Here is a 23,673-nt window from a genome sequence, read left to right on the forward strand (position 1 = left end):
ATTCCTCAGCACTGCGCTCACCGGGGAGTTACCACCGAGGCTCCATCTGCCGGGCTGGGACAGAGGGCCATTGTAGCAGGGGAGTTGGGGGTGGGAGATGTAAGGGGGGGGCATGGAAAGCGGGGGTGGGGACCCACGTGTCTCCAAGGAGCTCATCCTTCTAGCCAAACAAGTAAATGCAAAATCTACTGGAGACAAAGTAAACAGAAGGCGACGTCCTACGGAAGCTGGTAAGCAAACCCAGAATCACCCCCCTCCGGGGATACACAGGCTGGTTTATGTATGCATTCTTATAGGCCTGCATCTCTAGGCGGGCGGGGGTGGGGGGGGGGTCGTCACTCTACACTACTGTGGCGAGAATTGCGATTGACTTGGCCCTATTCCAACAAGCCATCCACAGGCAGAGGGCTCTTTGTAATTGGTCTCTCTTTGGTGACCCCCGTCACCTGTGAACAACAAGAGATGCTCAGAACAGTAATTCTGCTTGTATAGATACCTCCTGGCAAGGCAGACCCTGTGGCAGCTGTCAGTAAATATACCGCACACTAGCAGAACACATTTTTACCGACCACCACCTACACATGGGCAGTCCTTGTATAATTCAGCAGAAAAACTCCCAGAAAAATAGCAACATTTTTTGGGGTTTGGGATCTTTTTAAAAATCTTTCCACAATACAAAAATCACGAGGATTTTCCAAAAGCACGGTTTACTCCTGAAAATTTTAAATTAGGAATGTAAGCTCTGACCAGGCTATGCACACGTGGGCACACAGCCTTGCCCCCTGGTACTGTGTGGCCTAGGTACAAGCAAAGAGCCTGGAGATTTGTCTGAAAGGGATACTTACCTTGTTAATGGATTCAGAAAAGAAAAACCTCTATAATTACCGAACCATATTGGGCTGGGGGTTTATATACATATACACATATTGTTCCTTATACTTGCATAGGTATTCCATTAAGAGGGAGAGGCAGTACATTCTAACAATTTTCCAACCAAACCAGTGTTGGCGTCAAGTGGGATGTCTCTGTGCAGTGGTTCGGGATGCAAGGCCTTTGTTTAACCTGCGTATGCTAGGATACTCTTGCCCTTCCGGGGAGAGGATACTCACGCCCTTCAGAAAGATTGAGGTCGGTGTGAGTAAGAATCTTTCCAGTGCAATGTTTGCCCAAAGGCTAGGGTGTGACCAGATTTTGAGAGGCAAAATCTGGGAGAGGCCCTACACAGAACATAGAAGTAGGACTAAAGGCAGACTATGATCAAGGTATATAGCCGACCTATCCCGGTTTTGCTGTAGCCTTGTAAGTATATCATGCCACATCTCTCCAACAGAAGAAATCAGAGGCCAGAGGGGAGTCCACTGAGAAGGACACGCTTTATTTGGCAATACCCAGTGGCGGCGGATGCATTTCGGCAGTAAGCCTTCCTCAGCGCCCTGCACTGCGTGGAGCTGTCTCTCGTTTTTCACGACCTGCTGTTCAGTATTGAATTCACATGCCCTTAAATCTCCTCCTACCTACAATGATTGATTCAGCACACCCGTTGGACGTTGCGGTAAATGCACAAACTGCAACTCCCACAATGCATTATGTTCATGCATCTGGGCTGGCGGCATGGTGGGAAGGAAGCAAAACACGTAGGTGTAAGTATACATGTACTTTTTTATATATAAATACGGCACACGTTTACAAGGCTACATAACCTTAGCTGTGGCAGGACCTCCACCCTCAGCACCCCTGCCCTCCTACCAACTCTGTCTCCCCTCTGCTAGGAGCATGCAACAGACCTCCAGTGCCACTGGAAGAGAAAGATTAATTACAAAAGTTAATTCAGAAGACGCAAAGAGTCTTCAATTTTGCTTAGCATGAGTTGACATTTGTCACAAAAACTGGGGTATGTATTTAAATTCACGAAAAGTGTTGGGACGCCCGGACAGTCCTCTGAAAATTGGTACTGTTGGGGAAATCCGGAATGAATGTCTGGTCACCCTACCAGAGGACCCGTGTGCTCGTTCTCCTAGAGGTTCTAGCTCGGTGTGCTCGTTCTCCTAGAGGTTCTAGTTCTCAGGACTCCAGAGATGGATGGATATAAGCAGATAATCAGACATGTACACACGTATCCAGGGATAGATCAACAGAACAAGGCACAGTTCTGCTCTCATATTACAAGCCCAGCCTAAATAGGACACTTTTTAATTCTACACCCTCACAAACAGGGCACTCTTCACCATGCTGAAGTGTTCCTGGAGAAGAGTAAGTGCTTTACTGATCAATGTAGGTTACTGAGCACCACTGGATTATGACATTCTCAAAATCACCAATAAAAATGGAAACTAATGTTATCAACATTTGTTGAATGTAAGTTTATTATATGGACATCTTGAAGGTCTGGCATGGATCAGGCCCTAGTAGACGCAGCATGGAAGCCCCTATGCCATGCTAATAACCCTTATTACGATAAAGAAGTATGGAGAAAATCACACCAGCCCGACAATGAGGTTCCTTTCTATGATTAGTACATGACGACCCATCTTGTTCTGAGAAAAAGAACATGCATCAAACCAGAGGGCAACAACATAATTGAGTAAGCGCTGGATCCACCCAGATTTCATGATAACCACTATATAAATGATTTCCATTTTTGTTATGGCACTAAATTTATCTTACATGGATATTCTGAAAAGCTGAACAGGCTCTGGCCCTTGGAGTATGGGCATATACTTTCCCCAAAATCAGGAAGATAAAAAGAGCTTAAAGTGGGGAAAAGGGTCTTTTGACCCTCTCACACACACCTCTTAGCCACCGACTTTCACTGCAAAGAAGCATTCAACTACATGCAAGTTAACCAAAAAAATATATGTGTAAATAGTATTCACAAGATATTGGTTTTAGTTGATACGATCAATCCACTTGGCTTGAGAAGCAATGTCTGAGTGAGCGGTGGCACATGTAGGCATGTTAAAATAGGCCACAACTGTAGTTTATGATGGCATATTCTATTAGTAAATTATCAACGAAGGGAGGTAGAGAAAAGAGATAGGATTCCTTCTCCACGGGCACTGATACATAAACAAGGAGAATCCTACTGCCAGTGTGCACCACAGTGATGGGGAACACTCAGTGTAGTGTAAAATACCCCTCACACACCAACAGGCCCCTTGGTGTCATGCTTCATCATCGGGGTCTTCGCACCCCGCTAAGGGGATGCGGCACGCTACGACCTGCGACTACGAGGGAGCGTTAACAAGTAGTAGCGAAGACCCCGATGATGAAGCATGACACCAAGGGGCCTGTTGGTGTGTGAGGGGTATATTCTATTAGTATTCAGGAAGGTAAGTGGAAAATAAAATACATACTTTCCAACCAGAGCTGAATTTGTAAATAAATAAAGCAAGTGCAGGAGCCCTAAGGTTTCCGTTGAGTCCACCACTGGAGCGGCAAATGCTGGCTTTCTGAATGTCAAGGGTTTGATTCCACTTCGTGCAGCTTTTTTCCACCACACGACACATCCTGTCTCTCACTCTTTCTTAGAGCTTGTTTTTCATCCCTGCTTTCTCCATTTGCCACTTTTCCTATCTTTACCTTAATTTTTTTCACTACCGTTTTCGGTCTCGCTCGTGCATTGGGTGTAAATCTGATGATGAAAATAAAAATCATCCCTGGTACCAACGCTACTGATTTAAGCATTTTGCAACAAAAAAAATGTTAAAAAACATATATTAAAGTGATCATACTACGTTTGGGGGGTTAAGACGGTGAACCCCAACTCCCTTATTAACAATGGCCATCTGTGAGGGCGGTGCCTTGAAACGCTTGCCTTGCAGCGCCTACTGCACTTCCTGGGCAACAGCACGCCACTGCACTGGAACGGTGTCAGCTGGTTCAGATATGTTTCCGTGAAGTTGAGTCTGGCCACAGTGCTCAAAGGTCACGCTAACGTGATGCCACTCACTGCTCATGAAGACATCAGGGTCTAAAGCCCTTGGAGGTTTTAGAACAGTTAAAATCATGCCTCTTTTCGGACACAGTGTTCACAACCATGAAACACGCAAACAATTGCCAATCAGTGGGGATATCGCGACAGATTAATCCTGCAGTCGGTGTTGCAGACACAAGTGAAGCAGTCGTTTTCCTTTCATGTTTCGTCTTCCTTTCTCGGTCCCCTTGTAAGCCGACATCGAGTGTTTGTTCCCACAATAAAAGCCGAAAGAGCCAATACTGTTGTCTCCCTCATTCGCCCACCCCCCGTCGCCCCTCCCCCACGCCTGGAGGGTGTTTTATAGCTTGTTCTGCATGTCTTAAGAAGTGTGAAAGGGCGGATTTACCAGTGGAAGGGGCCCCGACAGGGCCTACTCGTCTGCAGTCTCATGGTTCGTGGCAGGGAAGGGGTGAGGTGCCACCGAAGGGGGGCTTAAGAGGTTAACAAGGTAATTAATGCATGGGGCGCGGTGGGAACAGGGTGTCCAGCCAGCCGGGACCTGCAGGGAGATTATGGCCCTGCGGTCTCGTCCTCCACACAGGGGGTTAAGGTGCCGAATGGGAGGGCGCGCGATTAACAAACAATGTCCCGGAAGGTGCATCTCAAACCTCATCCAATCACTGCCTGGGGAGTCAAAAGGAGAGACGGTTCTGGTACCCCAATCCAGGCCCTGTTAATTAATCGATAGACCGCCAACTAACATACAAACACACCCGATATATGGGAGGACACGAGTTAAACCGCCGCTTACACAAACGTAGTTGTGTGAATGGACCTGGAAATGTTTCCAGAAACTGAGAGAGCCTTTCTGATTAAGGTAAACGGGACAAAGTTTACAGACAGGAGCCATTTTATGATACAATACCCAATTTTTTAAACTCGAAGACAGATTATCAAAGGAACACTTTAGAGTATGGTTTTGAGCAAACGTATATTGGGTGTGCAATCCTCTACCCCTCCCCCATTGTACTTAGTGTGAGAAGGGCAATCTGCCTTTACACCACATCTCAAACAATCCTGAAGGGCAATGTACAAAGACGGAAAACTACATTTAAATTAAAAAAAAGTTATTAATGTACCCTTTCCATAAATATTTTGTGCATTTTATGAACCTGAAAAACTGTACTTACATGTTGAGCTAAAACTAATATACCCTAACTAAAGTAATAGAAACATATTCTTGCTGAGGAGGAAAGTTTAGAGTAGGCGCTTGTGTTCCCTGTCTACCAGCCAGATGGATCTCACTGAATGTTTTCATGGCCTCCCATTTCTATGCACCCCACCTGCCTCTGCCATCCTCCTCCTTTCTCCCAATGCACCCCCTCCTCCAGGGTTTAGGACCCTTCATCATTGTGCTTACCCAACACAAAAGCCAAGCTGTCTTACCTTGGCAGGCTTCCAGCACCCGCTCGTAACCAGGCTGGCAGCGGCACTGCCCGATGGGCACCAGCCACTCTCCATCGCCGTTGCAGTGCATCATGGGCTCCTCTGACGCCACAGCGTGCTCAACGCAGGCCCCACGCACCTTGGTGAGCGGCTGCGAGTCTGCCCCAGCAATTGTTTCAGGAAAGGCGGCCAGGTTCTGCACCAGGGCGGGGCACTTCTTGTAGTATATGCGGACCGACAACAGTGCAATGCAGGCACCAATGTCCTGGAAGGCTAGATAAAAACCCTTGCGGCTAAGTGGCCCAACCGGGCGCACCTCCACATTAATTTTGACATTACGCGATGCAAAGTCATCCTTGATGGTGATCTCGTCGGGTGCAATTGTGTCGATCTTGGTAAATTGGCGCTTCTGGAAGTTGGTGCCATAGTCCACGTCGGACTCTGCATAGTAGAGGTTGAACGTTTCCTTGCAAGAGCCAGCACCCCCTGGGAAGCTGTTGCAGTCGCGGACAGTGAATTGCAGCTCTACAAAGATGCGCCTGGCCTCGCTGCGGTAGATCCAGTTTGTGCGCAGCCAGTTGTCTTGGTCCCCCTCTAGCACATTGCAGACGGAGTAGATGTAGATGAGGGATTCGTTCATCACGTTCTGGAGCAGGTCCCACTGCAGCATAGAGAGAAAGAGAAGCATGAGGCTGGAGGAAAGAGGTTGGCCACTCGTAACCACCTAAACCCAGCCCCCAATGAGGCATGAGGCTAAATAGACCACAAACAGTTCCTCTCCTCTCACAACCCAAACGAATAATGAATCACAGACATAAGGTCAGAAAGACCAGAAATTGCAGCTCCCCTAACACTCACATCACACAATGTACCAAGGAGAGGGTTATGGATGGAGAGAGACCACTCAGCACACCAAGCATCCCGCACAAACCCAGGACGCAAGGCAGCTAGGAGGCGCAGCAGGCCTTACTATAGAGAAAACCCACTCAACTCCGCTCACTTTACTCTAAAAACCCAGTACCCATAACAGTAAGAGAGGAATTACGCCAGATGATGAATAAATAACTTACTAAAGTGCCCTTAAAATACAAGACCCACTATAGCAGGGTCAGAGAGGTATAAAGACCAGAAAACAGAAAGTCCACCCACAGCAGCTACCCACTGGCGCACAAAGCTCAGAACTGATTGCAGGAAGAATAGAGGGGTATGACAACCAGGCAACAAACTGCTAACCACAGCACCCATGAAACTCCCACAGCCACAGTAGCCAACAGAAGCATGAAGATTACCCAAGACCATGAACTACTGCATGGGTTCGCCAAATCCAACACCTCTTAAGGAAAGTGAGGGGGCATGTAAGTCAGAAACCATTTACCATTCACCGCTACCTCTCCCCTAATTACCCAACAAGCTACTGCAGAAAACGAGTTAGAAGAACCATGCTTGCTCCAAAATAGTTTTTTCGCCCTAGTTAATACTTTGTACAATCCTCCTGTCACTTCACTCACTATAATCTCTAAATATCCCACCAAAAAAGGGGAGGCAGACACAATAGTTAAAAAAAATTGTAGACTAGATAGCAGAGGTATCATGCAATAAACCCCTGCCCCCAAATGCCTAACCTCCCATATAAGAAGAATAAAAGCGCAGAATGTGAGGAAGGCCCACTCTAGGCACCAGTACACATTTGATCACCAGACACGAAAATCAGGACACACAGTGTAAATGACCCTGTGGTTTTTTTTTCCTCTCTTTACCAAAAATTCAATTTTCATCTTTTTTTAAAATGACCGCCTCCTCATGTACCCATCGCATCAATGCAAGTAACAGGGAAAACAATTCCTATTTTTTCCATTTGTCTCAAAATCACTTTCTTCTGCATTCCCAATGCAGTGAACCACTTACCACTAAACCGCAAAACTAGACAACCCGGAGAGGAATATACTCAAACACCCTCATACTAGGTGTAAGTAGGACTCTTACAGGCAGTAGAAGCTCGACATTTGGATATACTGGTTCTGAACAATCAGTCAGCCCATAACATGAAGAGACAGGAGATCAAGATGTATGGCCGAACACTATGAAAGAGGATTTTAATGTTGAATAAAACATCATCGATATTGAAGACCGCACCCACTGCAACCAGTTGCTAAACAATACAATACAAGCACACCTAGACATGCTGTTCGTGAAAGGGACCCTGGCCGACCTCCAAAAAAACAGAAGTACTGCCACAATGCAGCAGCTAAGAGCGTGTGTACTTAACTTGAGAGATTAGTAACACATAACATTAACACAACACACCCTAACTCAACAATTGTGGCCATTTCTGTAATGGCATGCGTGCACAATCCTGTGCCTAATCCCTGAGAAGCAGGAAATGCCAAGGCAGGGGAGGAGAGAACAGTGGAACAGCATGAGCTTCTGAGGAGAGAAGGTATTACCAGGAGAATTTGAACTGCTGAGGAGAGCAGGCCTGCAAGAGGCTGGCTTATCCCGAGTAACCTGTCTAATGAGCCTTCAGCTACCCACCCTCCCAGTTTATTTGTTAGATGACGCTCCCCCCCCCCACACCCAACTCCCTCATATGCAGCAATATGTCATAGAGAACAGCAAACTCGGGCATGGAGACGGAGAAGATATCGTCTCAAAGTTACTTGTCCAATCATTCAGCAGGCATTCTCAACATTTTATTGATTTCTTTGCCCGTTTTTGGAATGCACCTATGTTTAATTTTTGAGACAATTTCCAACCACTTTCAGGGATGTAAAAGTTGTGAATGTTTATGACAGATACTGAGGTGTAACCTGGTAGAAAAGTTTATTTCAAGCCAGATCAGGCCTGGACCCAACCAGTCGACTGTGTTGGACCAGGTGCCTTGACCTGCTCAGGATGTGGTTACAAGCGGCAGGCCGAGCGAAACCATCAGGCATTTAGTCCGCATGGAAACTTTTTAGTCTTCTTCGATGAATTAGTGTAGGAGGAGGGAGTTCATGGCTAGCAAACTGGGCATGCATGGTTCTTCATTCATCAAGTTCCCAACTCAAAGGCAGGAGCACAATTTTATTCTGCAAGGATGCACAAGGCATCTTGTAAACGGGCAAAGTGATAATCTGTTCAGATATCTGTGTGCACCACCATGCAATGCTTTGCACACTGTAGTTTGATTGCACCTCCAAATAGGAGCATGTAGGGGAAGATGTTGAAGCGAAATCAAAGAACATCCTTGTTATGAACCTTTCCCTAGGGAACTGTGGAGGGGGTGCTTAATTGCTGCCGGCAATCGTCAGATGAAGGAAATGATTGCTGGGCTGGCGAGAAGGACTTCAGTGGGCCAGTTTTTGTGTGTTTAGCTGTGAATGCAGGTTACCCAACTGGTAAGCTGTTGGTGACACACCAAGTCTATTTTACTTACTAGTACATCTAGGTGTCATTTGTGTACCTGTAGTGGACGACGTCGAATCCGTCTGGGATCCTTATGAATAAAATCCTGTAAATGCTACAAAGAGTCAGTGATTGAGCACTGACTTTTTCGCCCTGGTGGCCTAGAGGTGGATCTCGAACTACAATTTCCATCACCACGTATGTGGCGCAGGTGCATATTGTCAGAGGCTAAAGCGAGGTCTAATGGGAAAAGCGATCCCTCCTGGGCCTTGGTTTTAGCCAGACACCGCCACTTCCTTCTGCAGACACAAGCCCTTGGAGCTGGTACTCTGGCCAGAAAACAGCATAAACAAGACAAGTCCCTCTGGGGGAGGCGTTTCACCTGATGTGCACACATCAGCTAATTGTCCTTAGGAGGAATCTGGACACCAGGTAAACAACATGCAGTCCACAGGGACCAGGCGAAACCTGGACATGTGGTTAACAAGGGGAAGATCACCACGAGAAGGCAGGGCCTGCCTACACCGAGGATAGGAACTACTTGAAATGTAAAGCTCTTGCATCTGTATATCTATTTTGCACCTATATATCTATTCTGCACCTGCAATCTATTTTGATTTGTGTATCTCACAGGTTTAATTATCTTTTATCTACTTGTTTGCTATGTATTATCTTCTCTTGTAAAGCGCTCTGATACCTCTGGGTCTAGCCAGCGCTATATAAAACTTTTAAAATAAAATAAAAAATAAATAGGAACTTTTGAGGTTGAGTCCGCAGCTCACGAGGACCAGGCTGGGTCCGCAGCTCACAGCGGGTACCCTGCGGACCCTCATTGGATAGGGACCAGAAGAGACTGGGCCTGCATCTGACGGAACTTGGCGAGTCCCGGCCTGCAGCAGAAGGGGCCAGGCGAGACCAGGGCTGCACTCTGCATTTCACAGGACCTGGCGATTGAGCCGGGCCCTCAGGGCTCACTGTGAGCGTACCGAGCCTGCTGCTCAGTCAGCCTCGGAGAGGCGGTCCCAAGAGGCCTCAGGCTTTAACAGGATTTAGCCAAGACCTGGGATTAAAGCTGTCATCGGGGTTAGGATGGGGGAGGCGAAAACAAACACCAATTAACCTCCTGACACTAGTGGGTGAGAAATGACAAGGGAACAAGTCCTGCGAGCACTTAATGCGGCACCCCGGCTCCCAAACAGCAAATAAAACGGGGTCTTCGCACAGCAAACATGGATAGCTCCTCACAGTGCGCGGCCCCTCACAGCAAACAAACTCAATACTGCACCTGGGCCCTCACAGAGCAAACAGGATGGCACACAGCACAACCACTCGACTCAGCATGTTCAAACAGAATCTGACCCAGACACACCACCACAGCATCTTACCGCAAATGGGACGGTACACAGCAAACAGCATTTGACCCTCGCATAACAGCCGCTCAATAAAGCACATATAAATTGCACTTCTCAACCAGACCCTTCCAGTGCACCGAAACCCGGATCACAGCACCCAAGCTCCAGCCCCAGAACATGGTACCCGTCGCTAAGTGCCAAGACCCCCTTCCTTCAACACTAAAAAAAAAAAAAAAAAAAAAACCCAGCAGGTTTTCACTTACCCCTTTGCCGTAGGGATGTGTCAGCCAGCCGAGTTCACCCTGCGCCTTCTTGAAATTCAGGAGCTCAACTGTAAGGTAAAAACATATGAATGCTGTGATAAGGTGTAAACTCGAAAATAAACAACTTTTGATGCACACCCAAGGGGAAACGACAAAACCACCACAACCACTGTCAATCTCCTTCCAAGGCAAAGACAGTCAGTGCAGGACAGCAAGAAACCGCGACTTCCGTTCTGGGAAATTAACCCCCACCGCCCACATGTAAGATAAGAGCAAACCATGTCCATTACATCCCAGCAGCAGGGCTGGGCTGACCCCTAGGGCAATCAGGCAGTCCCCGATGGGCTGGCCTGAAAGGTCAGCGCGGGCCAGTTTTTTGTCGGTTTGTAGGTATGTTTTATGGTCTGCTGGGCTGGTTTTTACTGTTGATTTTCCTGACATTAAAACAAACATTGCCTGCAGTAAGCTCAAATCCATGCTGTCTTCACTACCTTACAAAACCCTTAAACAGCGTGTCTTCACATGTTCAAAACTGCCCCAGTTTACAAATACGGGCCACTATTTTAGCTATATAATTCCCTAATGGGTCCAACTTTTATTTTGGTTCCCCGGGCTTATTTTCTGTTTCAGTCCTACCCTGCCCAGTAGCACATGCTGCACGGTTAAACATCACCTGCTGTCAAAGTAATAAATGAACTGACACGTTTACCACCGACCTACCCATCAATAAACTGTTCGTTACAAAGAGCCTCTAGAACTAAGTAACGCTAAATGATCTTGAAACTCTAAAAATGCACCGAGTTATTTTACCATATTTCTTCTGAGGGAAACTTGCAGCAAAAATTGCTGCAATGAGAAACCGCGCCTCAAGTTTCCTGAAAGAATACAAACAGTACACTAGAAAATGCAAAAAAAAATGCTTAAAAAAAAAAAACTATAGATAGACCAATGTGGACAAAAAATAGTTACGAAAACTAAGCACTTCATTAGCATATGACAACACTGGGGGCCAATAAAAGCACCAAGGGGCGAGGGAAATGGGCAGTGGGGCGGGCAGAAGGAAGTAATGGGGCAAGAAGATGTGGAGATGCAGAATACCAAGGGCGAGGCTAGACGAGCCTGCCTTTAGGGCCCGGCCCCCCGGCCCACACCGCGCCGCCATTGGTTCTTAGGTCCCAGGAGGCTGCCCTATGGGCAGCCATCCTGGGAAGTACTTCCGGGTCAGGGGGCGGGTGACGCACGTCCAGTGGGGGCGTGGGGCAGAGGCCATGACCTATTTAGGTCTGGGTCACGGTCAACTCGGCCTCTTTCCCCGCCTGCGCCGGACCTGATCGCCCACTCCCTGTCCGTTAGTCAGCTAGTTTAATATTAAATTTTAAAAAACTTAGGTGGCCCAGTAGCTTCCCCGCCCCATAGTCTGACCCCCGGAGAAGGACAAAGACGGAGTGCCGACGAACCTCGACGGGCGGCGGAGGAGAGAGCGCCGACCGGGTCGCCAGGTGAGGTGCCGGGGTTAGCTGAGGCTGGGGGCGGGCGCGGGGCTTGTTTGTCGCTTCCTCCTGCTGCATCCTGGTGAGGTGTTGGGAGCAGAGAGCGTGGTGCGGGCCCGTGCTCGCCTGCAGCTGCCTTAGAGAAGGGCAGCAGAGCTCCGGCGCCGTCGCCTGGCGGCAGGGTGGGTGTGGGGCGAGGGAGAGGGGTAGCGGGATCCGGAGTGGTAGTTAGCGGTGCATAGAAGGTACCATGGCATCCAGGGGGCAGAGCCATAAGCGCAAGGGCAAAGACCCTGAGATTGCGCAGTTACTGGCCTTGCTCCTCCAAAAGTTTAACAGGGACGACGAGAGCAGTGAGGGAGAGACCGATGGGCCCCAGTCCGACCCGGAGGGGGAGCCCCCGAACATTGTTGAGCGCCCACGCAGGCAAGGGGTCCCGCCCAAAGCGGCGTTCCCTCCCCTGCCCAAGAAACCGAGGGCACAGAATCCTAGGGGCAAACGTGTGCAGAAGAAGAAAGGGAGCGGTGGGGGCTCGGGGCCGCCCCCCCCTCCGAGGGTTCCTTTGGAACCGTTAGTAACGATTGCCCCCCCATTGGCGCCGCATGCACCAGTAGCTCCTCTTCCTGCGCCCCAGGCGCCAGTAACTCCGTTGGCGGCGCCTCTAGCTCCAGTAATTCCTGTTTCTGCGCCACAAGCGCCTGTAACTCCTTCGCCTGCACCACTAGCGCCAGGGGCCCCTCTACCTGCGCCACAAGCGCCTGTTGTTCCCCCAGCGGCACCAGGTGCTCCGGCGATACCCCCGGCCTCTGAGCCTACAGGTGGCATCTTGAAAGAAATCTTGGGTGCAATAGCGGCGCTGGGATCTCCCCCGGTGCTTCCTGAGAAGGTGGCAGTGCCCCCGCCAGTGGTAGTAAGCCCGCCCGCCCCGCCCCAACTCGAGGGCGCTGGGACTGGTGGCGCTTTGGGGGAAATCTTAAATGCCCTGAAGGCGCTCACCCGAGCTCCGGGTGCAGCGCCCCCTCCTCCTCCAATAGCCGTGGCACCGACCTTGGTCCCAGCAGTCACGCCTTGGGTCCCTGGGAATAAGGATGAGGGCCCCCTGGGCGAGATCAAGGAACAATTGGCGCTGTTAGCTAGGACTCAGTCTCTGAATGCCCCGGTGGCACCATCAGTGGTGGCGGCCCCTGCTTGCGCCCCTAGTACTCCAGGAGGTAAGCCTGAGATGAAGGGCCTGGAGCCCGGGGGGGGAGCGATTGCGGGGGGTGGCCAGGGATATGTCTTGTCTAAACCAGGCCGCCTGGCTACACACGTATCTCCCGATATGAAGGAAAAAATTTGGAAGGGGGAATTCGTGGATATATTTGCATTGATTAGGCCCAAGAGAATGGAAGTGGAGAGTAAGGACAAGGAGGGTAAGGATAACTCCTCTAAGGATAGGAGACCTGGGGTGGAAGAATCTATCACGAATTGGCTCTTTGGTTTCCAGGTGTTTATAACAGTAGTTATTGAGAAGAAGCCAGAGTTGGCGGGGCCATTGGTGTACTATATGCATAGGATTTTGAAGGCGCACACGACGCAGGGAGGGACAGCCTGGCTGGACTATGATAGGGATTTCAGATGGGAGAAGGTGCAGGACCCAGACATGGGTTGGGACCAGGTGGAGGTCAATGTATGGTTGGAAAGTGTGAATGCCAAAGCATGTGGGTCGCAAAACAATAGACAGCCCTTTCGGACATCCCAGGGGGGACCTGGGGAGAAGCGGGGGACATGTTGGCAATTTAACAGGAAGGTGTGCACCTGGCCGCCGGACAAGTGCAAGTTCAAGCACGCATGCTCCTTTTGCGGGCACCCCTCACATCCCGAATTCAAGTGCATTAAAAAATCCAAGGAACGGGGAGGGGGGGGCAAAGAGGTTAAGCCCTCCCAGCCATAAGCTGCCCACCCCGGTGGACATTGGGAAACTGGTTTTTTGGCTGAATCAGTATCCAGACCGGTCAGCAGCCAAACTCTTGTACTCAGGGTTCTCAGAGGGGTTTTGCATTCCAGCACTTGGGGTCCCCCCGGTTCAGTTTTGCAATAATCTTTTATCTGCAAGGGCGATGCCTGCGGTGGTTGAGTTGAAGGTAAGGAAGGAGCTTAGTGCGGGGCGTGTAGCGGGCCCGTTCGGGGCCCCCCCGCTTCCAGGCTTTGTCTGCTCACCTCTAGGGGTAGTACCGAAGAAGGAACCGGGGCAATTCAGGATGATCCATAACTTATCTGCCCCCAAGGGAGAGTCTGTGAACGATGCTATCGACCCAACTTTGTGTTCAGTATCTTACTCGTCCTTCGACGTAGCTTTGAATAAAGTGAGGTCACTAGGGCCTGGCGCCATCATGGCCAAGACAGACATAGAATCCGCTTTTCGCCTGTTGCCTGTTCACCCGGAGGATTATCACCTGTTGGGATTCCAACTGAACCAACAGTTTTACTATGATAAGTGTATGCCCATGGGTTGTGCTGTCTCCTGCAAGTATTTTGAGACCTTTAGTTGCATGCTCCAATGGTTGTTTTCTCATAAGACAGGGTGCAGGGAGGTTGTGCATTATTTAGATGACTTCATGGTCTTGGGACCAGCCGCCTCAACAGCTTGTAATCAGGCGTTGGACCAACTGGTGGCCTTGTTCAGGGAATTTAATATTCCGTTGGCCCCGGGCAAGACAGTGGGCCCCGATACATGCATGACTTTTCTGGGGATTGAAATTGACACGGTGGCGGGGGAATGCAGGTTACCACAAGACAAAGTGAAGGCTTTTTCCCAGGCCATTGATGCGGTCTTGGCTTGTACAAAGGTGACTTTACACCAGCTTCAGGTTGTGGTTGGACAGCTAAACTTCGCCCTCAGGATCATCCCCATGGGTCGCCCCTTTTCTAGATCTATTGCCAGGGCGATGGTGGGCCTAACGCAGAAGCACCACAGAGTGCGCCTACGGGCCGAGGTGAAGGGAGATTTGAGAGTGTGGCGAGATTTCTTAGCGAATTTCAATGGCACAGTTGTCTGGCCGTCCGCCCCGGTGTCCAACTCTGAGTTGGGATTATTCACGGATGCGGCAGGCAGCGTTGGCTTTGGGGCTATCCTCGGGCCTAAGTGGTGCGGGGCGGAGTGGCCCGAAGAGTGGCACAAAACAGGTTTGACAAGAAATGTAGCCTTTTTGGAGTTGTTCCCCATACTGGTGGCGGTGTCTGTTTGGGCAGAGCACTTCAGGAACAGATCAGTGATATTTTGGTCAGACAACATGTCTGTGGTTGAAGCCATTAACCGACAGGGGGCCACGTGTAAGAATGTGCTGAGATTGTTGAAACAGTTGGTGTTGGCATGTTTGAGGTTGAATTTAACGTTTAAGGCAGCACACATTCCAGGGGTCGACAATCATGCTGCTGATGCTTTGTCTCGTTCCAAGCTGCAGGAATTTCGGAGGTTCCATCCTGGAGCGGAGGATCAGAGGACGGTGTTCCCACCATCACTGTGGAGGATTGGAGCCCCGCTTTAGCGGGGCTGGTAGGTGCCTCATTGAGTGACCGCACTCGGAAATCGTATCAGCAGAGTTTTTTGTATTACAGGACATTGGTGCAAGAGGCGGGTTTCTCATGTTGGCATTCTGATCAAGCTATGTTTCACTTTCTTCAGCACATCTGTGACCAGGGCAGGTCACTCTCTTATGCCAGAACGCACGTCACTTCTGTGGGATTCTTTGCCAGATTGGCGGGCTTGTATGATCCAGGGATGTCTTATGTAGTCAAGAGAGCATTGACTGGGTGGGCTAGGAGGGAAGGCCCTAAGCGGGACAGTAGACGGCCCTTGGACGTGGGGACTTTGAAGAGTATGCTAGACGCCCTCCCTAGGCGGTGCACCTCTGCCTTTGAGAGCACTTTATTCTCCGCAGTCTTCTCGTTAGCCTTTTATGGGGCGTTTCGTCTGGGGGAGATCGTGGGGTCCTCTCGCAATGATCATAATGGGGGGGCTGCAGTTCAGGGATCTCAATTTTAGAGCAGGGACCATGGAGGTATTCCTCAGAAAGTCTAAGACCGACCAGCTGGGAAAAGGGGCCTGGATCCAGTTGGGCCCTGCGCCTGATGCGCCTGTGTGCCCGGTAGCCTGTATGCAGGCATACCTGGCCATCCGCCCTGGGGAGAAGAGTCAGGCCTTGTTCATTCATGAGGGGGGTGAGTGTGTCTCGCAATACCAATTCAAGGCTGTACTTCGGGTGGCTCTGGGTGACCTGGGCCTTGGGGATTCGGGTTATTCGTCCCATTCATTCAGGATAGGCGCTGCCACATTGGCGGCAGGGGCAGGGGTTTCTTCCAAGGCTGTGAAGAAGGTGGGCCGTTGGTCGTCCGACTGCTTTAAACGATATGTAAGGCCCGAATTGCTATGACGTCGTGTATTGCCATGCCCATGTCTGACTTTTCTATTTCCTCTCCGATTACTAGTATGCCAGGGAAGGTGGTGTGGGTATTGGGACACTCGTTCGTTCGACGGGCAGCGGTGCGACTGCGGCAACGGCGAGTGCGGAATGCCACCCGGGCTGGAAGGGACGGAGTTTTTGTGGCATGGTGTGGGAGGAATGCGGATTCGGCACCTGCGGCGGCTGGTGGAAGACATCAAGGGGCGCGAGAGGCAGTCTCCCGCATTGGTCATCTTACACTTGGGCGGCAACGACATGGTCGACAGGGGCCGCCTCGCAGTCAAAGAGGCACTACTTACAGAATTTGCTTGGCTGGGGCGAACCTTCCCCCATGCCAGGATAGCATGGTCATGCATGATCCCACGACGATGGTGGGGCAATGGGATCCGTCCGTACCCGGTGAATGTGTCTGTGAGGCGTCTCAACGGAGAATTGGCAAAGATGTGCTCAGGAAAGGGCCGCTTGCTACATCTCCCGCACAGGATGATCTCGGGATCTGAAATGTTTCACCAGGATGGGGTGCATCTGTCGGACATTGGTATGGATGCTTGGATTCAAGGCATTTGGTCATTTGTGCTGAACTTGGCGGCAGGGGGGAAGGGCGACGGACCTGAGGGCCCTAGTCTCCCTTGTGGCGGAAAAGAGACATTTGAACACTGATAGACTGGAAAAATGGAGTGGAGTCCGCCTTGCGCACTCCCTACGCCAGCACTGAGGGGAGAGAGGGTAAGCTCTCCGCAGGGGGATGGAGACCACCGGCTGGGGAGGCAAGGGCGTCAGGTACGAGCCTCCTAGCAGCGTGGTGGATGAGAGGTGGGGCCCTGGAAATGGCGGACAAGGACCCGAGGGCTGGGGCCCATCGCTCGGGGGGCGCAGGTGGGTTGCACCTGGCGCGGGCATCGTTACTTGGGGGATGCGAACCTGAAGGCCCCTTGGTGCTGGGGGAAGCAAGAAGTTATGAGCAAAATAAATACAAGTTGAAACGTATAATAAAGTTGATGAAGAAGAGTTGATAATAAAGGAGGGATGTTGCTCATAATTTGAGAAATGTATAAACGATTTACATGTCATGTTTATGAAGTGTAATTAAACATGGCCTTTTAAACCCACCTGTTCCCAAGTGCTTGTTTCGGTGGGTAGGCGGGTGTGGAGCATGCTGGGGGATCCGGGGCCTAAACGAATCAGGGAGAAATGGACAAAAACGACCCCCCCAAAAATAATTGGCGGCCGTTGCAAGTGATAACCCCTTCCTCCCCTGTCCCTCTTTCTTGGCCCCAGTGTTCCTGCATCTCAGAACAGTTTACAGAGACCTTAGACAAACCGCAAGCAGCCATTAGCACCACCTGTAGGTGCGTAAATTAAGGCATGCTCAATGGTTGAAGACCTCAGTTGACCCCGGTCTCTGAAATCACGTTTCCAGACGCGAGCTGCAGTTCAGTGTGTGGGTGCGAACAGGAGTTACAACAGGTGTTAGTTTAACAGGATTCAGTGTATTTTCAGCCATTTGCTGAGAATGAATTCCTTTGAGGTCGAGAGGCTGTGTTTTTGCGAACTCGTCACAGCGAGTTGTGAATACTGGCACGAGCTGAGAACTCTCCCCGCCCGAACCCGACAAAAGGGTCACAGCGCTGCTCCCTTGCTGCACAACGTGCTGTGTAAGCTGGGGCTTTGCAGCCAGGGGCTCAGGGCACATGCCCGGGCATGTCCAGCCACCAGCATGATCACAGGTGAAGTGGTACCGTCCAAAAAGGAGAAATGCCAGGGCGGGAGCATGGCCCTGCTGCCGTCAACATAAATATACCGGGTTTCTTGTGGCGCACGGGGCCCCCGGGCACGGCTTATTAAGTCTTGGAGCCGAGCTGCGGTTTGCATTTATGCAAACTATACCTGGGCTTGCAGGAGGCGAGAGGACTCTACTGATAAGGCAGTGCAAGAGACAAGGTTTCATACCACCTGCGTGCCTCGTGCCGTTTCATGACCCACGTGGCACATTCCCCGTCTGCTCCCATCAAACAAGCACAGGGGAGGGGGGCGAAAGTAATCTGGAACCTTCTGTCGTCGCACGCAGTGCGCCGGAGAGCACACAAGGAGAGAGAGGGCAATACAAGATTCTTATTTGTACAGCGAATTGACCACAGTGCTTCACATACAATATTTGCATGCACTTGTGCATCACGGGTACTGCTTTTATCGACATCCAGCATACCCCACCATTACACTAATCTGGAGATCTCACGCAGATCTTGCTTTCAACTCAGCGCTCAATGTGGAAAGGGTGCTGGAGTGCATCGCCGCTCCTGCGCGCGCCTTATTCCACAATCCACTCACACTTTAGTGCAAAGACGGTGGATTACCATTAAGCGTTTGAAAAAAGTGATACAAGTCCACCCCTTGTAAACCCAACATAATCAGTTTGAAGTGTGTGCGTTCCAAATGTATGTTGAGCGCTTGTATACGACAAGAGGCGCCCTTCCCTCTTGGAAAGACGCTTTTTAGACCATGACTGCATACCTCACGATCACATATACTCTTTGTATGTCCATAAGTACTTCCGGTAGGCCCTTAAGCCACTAACTCCAACGAAAAGTACCCCTCACTATACCCACCCCACCAGACCAGCCAGATATACCGAGAAGAGGAGTGGACCCCGGATGGTCGTGACCCACATGCGTTTTACATGTTCGCAATTCCACTCGCTTGTCTTGCACTCCATTTCGTTTCTTCAAGAAAATCTCCCATTGATCCCACAGGCGACATATTTCCCATCCCTTGCGTCTGCCCCCCCCCCCCCCCCCCCCTTAAAGTGCCTGGACTACTGACCAGGGCAGCGGCAATTAGGGCAACACTGCTTCCAGTGTCGCTGGTCAGCGACGACACTAACCTTCTGTCAACAGAGCGCAGTACCCCCGCGGGACCCTCCGGGGCGGAGGGAGGGGCAGGAAGTGCCCCGGGGGCGCCCACACAGGCTATGAGGCAGGATGCTTCCTGGCTTGGAAAAGCCACATTCCCACAAGTGCCGTCCCACCTGCGATGGCAGCAGTTTGGGAGTGGGTGTCGAAGGGGGAGAGGCGGCTGCAGGCATGGACTTTGAAGTTTTAGTTAAGACGACCACCCGGGTTTTCAAAGTAAAGTTAAAAGCCTCCTTGGAGCGGAGCAGAGGCTACTTTCATGCGCCGAGCATCGCAGGCTCAAAAATCATTCAACAGGCCCGTTTATGACTTCTAAGGGACCCGCCCTGGAAATCTTTTGATGAAGGTGGGTTTATATATGGGGGCACTTCGAGGTTCCATACAATTCATCGGGTATTGGGGGAGGGGGGGGGGACCTCTTCATGTTGTCTCCTACTGGCCCTGTAGCACCTGCAAGGAGCAGTGACGCGCACCAGACATGGCGGCTTCCCTAAGAGGGCCTCGACATCCATGAACGCTCAAGGAGGAATGCAAAGGCCTCGCCACAGAGCACACGTACTGCCATCTGCCTGGTAGATCAGGAGGCACTTGCCAGGGCTTTCTCTGTAATTATAACCATGTACATCTCAGGTTGCCCTTGAGTAGCCCACACATTGCCCACGAGAATGTCTAAATGAGCATGTGAATGCATTGTTATGTGTATTTGTAAGGTGGACTATATCACCTGCAAGGGTATCCTGGCACTGAGCAGGTGTGTGTGCCCTGCCCGTGCCAGGATAGGATCAGTAACTGAAAAGGCAAGTCTTCATCTTCCTGCATAACTCAAGAAGAAAGCCGGTCATTCTCTTAGGCAATATATGGGCTGTTTGAAGGCATTATAAGGCTCTTCCACCTTTCTAGCTACTGAATCATACCCGGTGGACTTTACAAGGTGATTGGACCTCACATATTTGCTTGCTCGCTGCAGTGCAGTACTGTAATTGATTTATGCCTCACCACTTCCAAATGCCACCAGCCACCACTGTACTGCATGATTGGTTATTTAGAGAACTACTCCTTGGATAATACATGGCACATGCTAAGGCGTTAAAGCACTATAAACATCCTTCGCTATGGTTATTTTGAGGCCTACCTGCAGAGAGAAAATATAGGACCTATTGTTGGTACCATATATCCAAGTAGCCCCCAAGTGTTTATTATTTTTGGCATTCCCCTACAGAGGGTGGCTGGATCACACAGGTCCTCTAAGTGGAAAGATTCGTCTGAACTCTGCATGTCTCTGGAAGAGAAATGAATCACAAAGATGGTGGTTCTGTGGTAGGAAACCACCTAGAATAACAGGTTTAGTGGCGCCCTCTTTTTTCTGAAGTATTTTCGACGATACTAGTAGTAGCATTTAGTTGCTGTCTCCAATACTGAAACCCACAGAAGTGAAACACTTGGTCAGATTTTATCAGATGGAACGATGTACTGTGAACCCATCGGGCATCCTTGTGTCAACAGACTGGGGAACTCCTGAACAGGGCGTAAACAACAGAACTGCTCAAGAGTCATATGACTGAACTAAAAGAGCATATTTCCAAACTGCAGTCCCAGCCAGACCCCTCCTCCAGCTTTGCCACGCTTAAGCCTCTGAAAACTAAAAGATGAACACCCCTTAATCATTGGACTGCCAGCAAATACCAGGATGATTATAGAAGTTTAAAAAGAGCTCTTCCTTTTACAGAATGGATTATGTAACTGCCTAGAAGGTCAATATTGGTCAACACGGCTAGGGAATGGAATCACGCACACCCTCTGGAGAAAATTGTGAGATGTCCTGCCTGATTTAATTTTCATCACTAGCTGCCTTCTATTTATGATGCATATGTATTTTAGCAAAATTTTAATATATGAATGTACTCGCAGTGAAACTAGAATTATGTGGCACAGCAGAGCCAAATTATGCGGAATAACATACAATTAAGGACACAGGCGGCATTATCAGTGCATTTAACACACACACACCAGATCCCAATGCCACAACAAATATACTGTTTTCTTCAAAAGGGACCATTGCAGATACTACTCAAAATGTTGTTTGCCAACAAAACTCTTCCAAAAAACTGCTTTTGTAGGAATGACACTGGCACAGCCTCCAAGAGATGTAATAGAATAAACTCAACATTGAGCCCCAGGTGGTAAGTTTTACAACTTAGCTGAAATATGCAGCTTAAAAAAGGCACAGCTTTTATTTTATTTTTAAAACTTAGAAGATACACGGGTCCTTGTCTGCTGAGATTAGGATTGTTTGTATTTTACACATTTCACCCTGGGAGATAAAAAGTAGTAATTAATATATTGTCATTGCTATGCTTCCATGTGAGGAAAGAAAACCAATAATCATGTACTGCACAGTTATTATGCATGCATTTCACTAGGATGCACTTCAGGGTCGAAGACATCAGACCCTACGAGGTGAAAAAGGTTTGGCATTTTTCAGTAGCACGTTCCCTCTTGGATTAACTGGTGTTTTGAGTACACCACAATGCAAACATTACAAGGTGCATTCTTTCAAATCCGTTTGAAATATATTAAATATGAAGATACTTTGTTCCCCCTCAGTTCCTCGCAATTCACAAATGCACACATCCGCCCTGCCATTCAGTCCTTTAGAAATAGTAACTATGTTTTAATGCAATTCTCACCTCCTCAGTTGCTGACAACAGCAATGAACAAGTGCAAGGTGACCAATTAACTGTGGCAGCATGTTGTGAACCACCCTGTATTCCACAAGTAGTAATTGTATTACAATCTGATCCACCCTAGATAAAACAATTTGTTGGTGCTGTAATCTAAAGAAAACAGTAAATGGATTGATCCTTGGCAAATCCACAATGATGCAGAAAACGTAAATGGCTTCAGAAATGAATAGTGACAGCAGCTCTGTGTATACACCCTCCGTAGTGCATTTATTGTTAGGATCCAATACTGCACAATATATCTCCTGAAGATGAGAACCAATTTGAGATGGTTATATCTTTAACTACTTTGATCTGATAGATGGAGGAACAAAATGCATAAAGTGCTTGCCTGAAACATATGGAGGTCTCTAATATAAAAAGACAACTAGGCTTCTCCATTTTAAGTCAACAACCTCTGACCTTAGACAAATAACAGGTCAATGAGAGCTCCGTTAGAGTTTAAACTGTCAACAAGCTATCCGTTAATTGTTAACAATGTAATTTATTCCATTGTATAAAGTTTACCATATCTCCCTTTACAGTGACTTACATCTTTATTAGGCTGATTCTACTAAGACTTTAGCAATAATTTGCAAAGACCTTATTAAGGAAAAATAAATGTTTGAATGTCACCACTGCATTTTTTCCAACGCTTTGAACAGTTTACTTCAATATTGTAAACACTGGTTAGCGAAATGTTAATATCTCCCTGCCTCTAGGTGGAAAGCAGCTTTCTACCCAAAATTCACCCTGCATGTGTTTTGTATAACGTACACAGCCACTCCAAGCTTGAAGTGCGTGATTACTAATGGTGAGCTAAGTCTGTATTTATTGAACAACCACTTGGTACCCCTAGTTGTGAATAGTAAAGGATCGGTCTAGACTACTTACTAATGTAGGCATGCATTATAAATTATATAGACCGAGGACACGGGTGTCCAATGTTGGTCCATGAGCACTGGAACCATAACAGAGTCTCAGTATACCCATTTAGGATAATTGTTCATCCAATAACTCTAAATTGGAATCAATCACATAGCCTATGGTTGTCCTGAAATCTGGCACGAATCTGACCCTTGTGGTTCAACGCTGGACACTTTTACACTATAGCATTTTCCATTCAGTATTTACCATGCAAATTTCCCTTTACAACAAAACCATGATATTAACTAATCCATACGTATGCATACGCAAGCATGTGTGCATTTATAACATGGGTAGACTTCTTCAGTTTGGCTGAGCACACGCAATATCCACCTCACTCATAGCTCTTTGGAAACTACAAAAGTTACATGAACAAAGACATCGGAGGCATAATGTGTGTTTAAGCAGTATCTTAAAATGCAAACCTCCGTTCCGAAGCACTCCTTGGCCACCTTGTCTACCCCTAATAAAAACTATAAATAAGAGCTTTGTCCTGATGTCTGTTGTCTCTCTGTAGGAGGTACAGAAGTCTTCTAAAAGCTTCCTCTAGATCACACTTTCAAAGAGCTGGAACTTAAGCATCGGTGCTGTGGAGCTGTTCAGCACCACATACCATTTGACCTACAATCCCATTCTCAGCAGAGATCCAATTCCACTGTGGCCAAGTATCAAGACTATTTGTAGGAGTGAATCAATTGTGGACTGGGTCATTAACATGTATGTTTCTTATAGCTACGGCCACTGGGATTATGAGTTTCTATGGTCACAGCTTTATCAACATAGCTAAGGGTTTTCCACATAATCCTCCATCTGCTGCATAATTT

General features: G+C 48.8%; 1 protein-coding gene across 2 annotated transcripts in view; it reads right to left on the reverse strand.

Annotated features, from left to right (window-relative positions):
- EPHA2 (EPH receptor A2) overlaps positions 1-23,673 on the reverse strand; it is a 73,287-nt gene that overhangs the window by 46,095 nt on the left and 3,519 nt on the right. For both annotated transcript variants that reach the window (XM_078642545.1, XM_078642546.1), the window contains exons 2-3: positions 10,362-10,429; positions 5,363-6,023 (exon numbers count right to left, since the gene is read on the reverse strand). In XM_078642545.1, the coding sequence (XP_078498671.1) occupies positions 5,363-6,023; positions 10,362-10,429 (729 nt within the window). The remainder of the gene's footprint in view (positions 1-5,362; positions 6,024-10,361; positions 10,430-23,673) is intronic.

This window comes from Lissotriton helveticus, chromosome 5_1 (assembly GCF_964261635.1).
Source record: "Lissotriton helveticus chromosome 5_1, aLisHel1.1, whole genome shotgun sequence".
NCBI classification, from domain to species: domain Eukaryota; kingdom Metazoa; phylum Chordata; class Amphibia; order Caudata; family Salamandridae; genus Lissotriton; species Lissotriton helveticus.